General features: G+C 36.9%; 1 protein-coding gene across 22 annotated transcripts in view; it reads right to left on the bottom strand.

Annotated features, from left to right (window-relative positions):
- Positions 1-5,691, bottom strand: part of obsl1b (obscurin like cytoskeletal adaptor 1b) — a 31,337-nt gene that overhangs the window by 16,876 nt on the left and 8,770 nt on the right. For 3 of the 22 annotated variants that reach the window (XM_077215934.1, XM_077215932.1, XM_077215929.1), the window contains exons 10-12: positions 5,105-5,380; positions 2,037-2,297; positions 77-352 (exon numbers count right to left, since the gene is read on the bottom strand). In XM_077215934.1, coding sequence (XP_077072049.1) covers positions 77-352; positions 2,037-2,297; positions 5,105-5,380 — 813 coding nt within the window. Of the gene's footprint in view, positions 1-76; positions 353-1,149; positions 1,426-1,649; positions 1,881-2,036; positions 2,298-2,733; positions 3,178-3,800; positions 3,876-3,970; positions 4,310-4,523; positions 4,800-5,104; positions 5,381-5,691 lie in introns of all 22 variants that reach the window. The other 19 variants (XM_077215924.1, XM_077215913.1, XM_077215919.1 and 16 more) reach the window with 13 other exon arrangements.

A 5,691-nucleotide genomic window follows, 5' to 3' on the forward strand; every position in this document is an offset into this window, starting at 1 on the left:
TTAAATGAAGGAGACTGCTTGACTTGATTTACACACATCTCATGTGGTGTCTTCATGATAGAAAGCATCAAATCACCTTTGATTTCCACATGAAATATGATGAGGTCATTATTTGTCTGGCAGCTGTATGTTCCGCTATGACATAATTCAGCAGTTTGCACAGAGAGTGTTCTCATTGCTTCCTCATTCACAGTGACAATACCATCTTGAGGAAGCACCTCATTCCCATCTTTGTACCACCAGACTTGCGCATCAGGGTCTGAGACTTTGCATTGCAGTTTAAAGGGTCTTCCTGACTCAATGCATGTGATCCGCTGAGCCTCAGGGACACTGGAGAACGTCACTGGAAGAGCTACAGACAATTTTGCACAGACACATTTACTTTTAAATTTTTTGTTTTCCTTTTATAATATATACATTTCATTTTATATTTATAGTTTTTCTCAACTTGATTCTCAAGAATGAGCCAAAATATTGACAATCATTCAGCGTTTTATGTCTGTTTGCCATAAACATGACTTTAAGAATTATGCTGACTATTAATTGTAATGATCAATAAAATGAAAATACAAAGAAGACATTCTCAAACATCAAAATATAAGATGAAAGATTAGTAGCGCAAGAGTAAAGGACAACATGGAAAGTAACAAATATTTAACAACAAAGACATAACATAGGAAACAAACATTAAAGACAAACATACTGAAAACAAATTTAGTATTTTTTACCAATGTTCAGGCCTTTGCCTTTGTACATTTGTTAGTGATTGGACTTTCTGTAATTTCCTCAGTATACCATATATTTAGTAGAATTTATTATTAGTAGTAATAGTAGTAATATATCAAAAGGATAATTTCTAAATAGATATCTGAAGGAGACAATTACAGTAAAAGTTTCTTTAAAGACACTTAGACATTGGTATTACCAATTGTTTTACTTCAATGGGAAAAAGGTTAATGGGATAAAAGACCTTTCTTGGATAAAAAGTAATTTCTTTGCTGAAATGTTCATTAGCGGTGTAACATCTTACACCAACCTATTAGCATTAATCTAACAATAGATTGTAGAAAATTAGTGACGATTGCATGATTGAAGTGGTTAGTTTGGTAATCGGATGGATTGAGCTGGCGTAGATGACTGATGAATCACCTGGTAGGTCCACTGCAAACTGGACGGTGACATCATCTGTCTCACAAGCATGTTCCCCAGAGTGAGATGAATCGGCTGTTTTGACAACAAGAGCTCTGAAAGTCTCTTCAGATTGGGTGATAATGTCACATTGTTGGAGGTCCTCACCTTCCTTGTACCAGCACACCTCTGCCATTGTGCTTGATACCTCAGGTTGTGGAAAATTAGCAATGACTGTTTCATCATTTGACTTGCTCTTTTCAGTCTCATGGATACTTGAAGTTTGCAAAGATGTAGCTAAGGGGTTTAATTTAATATGGTTTAATGTAAGCAGACAATTTGACCTAAGCAGGTAATATTTTAAATATGTTTTTAAAATTTACATGTAACATGCATGACAGGGACGTTTTTTGTTTTTTGTTTTGCTTTATTTTTATTTTAGTTATTTATTTTTTTAAATAAAGCTTGAATGACTGAAACTGATTATGTAGCTGTGTGTATTTAAACTAGTTTAAAATCACCTTGGACATCCACCTTAAATATTATGTCATCATCCTTCGATTGACCCAAGTCAGTGGTTGGAGCATTCAGTCTTCGTACACCTTCCTCCATTTCAAGAATATGTCCATTTTCATTTTCAGAGTAAAGTTGTATTTTGTCCTTGTACCAATGAACTGGAGAATCACCTTCAATGGGTCGGACAACTTCAGTTTCAAATGGTTGTGTAAATAATTCTTCTTCATGACCAGGTTCTTCAGTTTTGAGGGGACAAAGCAATGTGAGTATCGTATAGTGAGTTATCTATCAAGAGTGTGAATCAATTTGAGTATAGAACATTTAAGCAAAAAGCCAGACGAAGTTAGTTGCTTTTGTTCATTAATGCTGTGTTAAACATAGCTTTACATCACCTTTCAGTTCCTCTTGATAAGCAAATTCATCCTTGATAACAGTCTCATGTGCTTCTTGCAGACATATATTTGATGACTGGATGAGTTCTTTCTGTGTTGTAGGTTTATTGAATATCACAGTTGCTTCATCTTGTTGGCAGGATATAGGTTTATCTTGAGTTGTGTGGTCAGAGATCTCAGTTAGCAGTACACTGGAACAGTCTGCATCAATGGGCAAGTGCTCATCCATTCCAAAAATTGGTGTGGAATTTGTCTTCGAGGCTAGGGATATTTCAAGTTATATGAAAAGAGACATGTATTACAATTGTGACAAATTAAATTGCATATTAAGTCAACTAGGCTAAACTGCACTTATGTATTTATAGCCTTAAAATCGATAATCTTACTATAGGTTTGTAGTGTTTTTCATATGTCAAAATGTTTTTCTCTTTCTGCTAGAAGTTAAATTGAAGATGATACAATAGCATTTTTTAGTGAGATGATCTTTGTTAGATAAATAGTTGGTGATAGAGTTTTACTGGTGAATAATAATGAAATGCAGCTACATTATAGAACAGGGCTGTTTTTGTTTCTAAATTCAGTAAATGGATCCAAATAGACAAATGACATTAAATGGTTGTTAGGTGGTAAATGTCAATGGCTTATATTTTGCTCTCATCATTATTTGCAGAATGATGGAGCTAACTATTTAAATCACCTTCAACATCCACCTTAAAAGCTAAGACATCTTGATCCATATCACTCTCTTGTATTGTGATGTGATTTGAGCCTTCATCATCGGAAATTGAAGTACTTGTCTGGTTCATTGGTTGCAACTGTGGTTGTAGCTGTTGTAGCTGAGGTTGCAGTAGTGGTTGTATCTGGGGTTGCAGCTGTTGTAGCTGAGGTTGCAGTTGTTGTTGTAGAATTGGTTGTAGCATTGGTTGTAGCATTGGTTGTAACTGTGGATGTAGCATTGGTTGTAACTGTGGATGTAGCATTGGTTGTAGCATTGGTTCTTGCTGTGGTTCCTCTTCTGTCAGTCTGAAGGTTGTTGGAATGGACATTTGGGTCCCTTCTCCAGATCTTTCCGCTGTGGGTTTGTTGTTCTCTTGTTCAGATCTGATCTCAGCCTCAGTTCCCAATCTTCTCAGGAACTCTTCTATAGTTGAGTGGTTTACACAAAGAAAAGTTGAAGTACTTTTCTGTCTTCGTAATCAGAAAAGCTTATAAAGACGTAGTTTTATTGATTGGTTAATTTTTAAGATCATTTCAAGATTGAAAAAATGTAAGAGAAATGACCATATCACAGAGTGGTCTAAAAACAAGTCAAATATTGGTTAAAACACATATTAAAAACAAAACATTATTACGCAAGAAGTCAGATCACCAACTTTCATTCACTCAACCATTCATTCTGTATTCCAGTTCTCTATAATTCAGTCAGCACAATACTGATGATGAATTTGAATGCCACATGAACAAGATGACTCAAGCAAATGTAGACAGTGTACAGTATAGGTTTAAATTAAATGTGCTTCAATGAAGAATGAAGATATGTAAGTCTATAGAATGAGTGTTAGTTTGGAAGAAGGGTTTGCAGACCAACTGGATGTTGGATAAAGACAGGATAGCATGGATTAGTTTCGGGAGCTGTTTTGGGTAGGTAACCAAGATGCAGGGGACCAGCATCTCCAGGAAGAGCCATTGGATAGTTAAAACCACCATTGTTAGTGGCACAGAGGTGCTGGGTTAAATGCTTGGAATGAGGTAGCATTATATCACCTTTTATATCCACAGTGCACTGGACAGAGTCATCATAGGTCTCACCACTGAACACCTCATAGTGAGACAGTTCTGCTGTTAGGAAAGCCACAAAGAAAACAATAACTGACATGCTTCAGTCATGTCAATGTTCCTAATTCAGAATGGCGTACAAGTAAGTGGCAAACCACCTTGGTCCATTTCAAACTGGATGGGATCATCTGGTGTCTTTGGGCTGTTTACTTCAAAAAGAGATGTATCAGGTGAGTGGATGATTAAAGTTCCTCTAGATGCATCTGGATGAATTTCAGAATCAGGTTCAGGTTCAAATTTAGATTTACATTCATGTTCCAATTTAGGTTTAAATTCAGCTGCAGGTTCAGATTGAGGAATCATGACCTCCTCATCTTTGGTCTGGCTGACATATGTAGTGGGATCTGAGATCTCATAATTCAGTGCAGCAGGTTCCATTTCTTCATTGCATTTGGTCATCTCAACTTCAGGATCAGCCAAAAATCTTGGTGGTGGCACTACAGATGACCATTGATAGAGGAATGCTTTATTAAATATGACTATTTTTCAAAACGCACAAAGACAGAACCAATTATGGCCACTGAAACCAAGGGCATGTACAAGTAACAGTCAGAATACATTAAAGAGAATAAAAAAGCTACGAAGAGCACACAATTGTTAGTTGTCACACAAAAACATTAAGAAGATTAGAAGCAAATATTTGAAAATCACCTTGGTCTTGTACATTAAACTGGATGACATCGCCCGTTCTCACACAGTCGTACCATCCAGAGTTAGAGGGCTGTGCTGTCTTGACAGCCAACGTCCTCCTGGTACACTCCAATTTGCTATGAGGCTGACTTTTTGAGACAAGCTCTACATCATCCTTGTAACAATACACATTGGCATTTGGATCTGCGATCTCACCGTGCATATCAGTGGGGTAGTCTGCTTCAACCAGCTGGTTCTTCACAGTGTCTGGTAATGTTGAGAACATCAACGGTGGGTCTAAAGGTGATCCGTTGCATTATTAAAGAATATACAGAATTAATATCCTTTATTAAAAAGTTATCTAGACTGCCTAATCTGTGATTTCTCAGACCATCTGCCAAGAAGCAAGTTAAATAAAGTAATGCAAAACATGTAACATCTGTATCAAATCACTGCCCATAAGTGTGATGCATGGTGAGAGGCATGTCCATAACAGCGATGCTAAGAGACGCAGACAACAAAAAAGCTTGAATTGTTAGTGTGCATCTAGTTTTGCAAATGTGTTACTGGATGTACAAGTTTCTCAAAAAGTCACAAATCACCTTTGATATCCACAGTGAACTGGACAGAGTCATCAGATGTTTCACAGCGGTACAATCCAGAATGACTAGGCTCAGCTGGATTGACTACCAGTGTCCTTGCATCTCCCTCTGACTGAATATCCAAACCAGTCTCTGGCTGAAGCTGTGTATTGTTGTGGAACCAGCGGACATGGACTGTAGGATCTGAGACCTTACAGTGGAGTTCAAAGTGGCCACCAGCTTCAGTACATATATTCTTCTCAGCTTCCGGAACTGCTGAGAATCTGACTGGTTCAGCTACAGACGATGGTTCGTATAGGAATCATCAAGAATTACAAGAAATTACCCAGATTAAAGGACCTATTGCTTTAAGATAACATGTGCTGTAACAACTGAATATACAAGAACATCATGACTGAAAAGATAATCCAAAATTGTAAAACTAAAGCAGAAAAAAAGGAGACAGAGGTAATGTACAGCATAAAATCTTTGAAATTTTTCTAAAGAATGTGACATAAGGGCAACACAGAAAGCAGTGATTGTTATTGGCATAATTGCAAGAAGACATAGAGTTAATTTGTAAGTCAGGAATAAAGATGGCAGATCAC

This window comes from Siphateles boraxobius, unplaced genomic scaffold, assembly GCF_051911475.1.
Source record: "Siphateles boraxobius isolate OS27281-9 unplaced genomic scaffold, OSU_SipBor_1 7, whole genome shotgun sequence".
Lineage (NCBI taxonomy): Eukaryota > Metazoa > Chordata > Actinopteri > Cypriniformes > Leuciscidae > Siphateles > Siphateles boraxobius.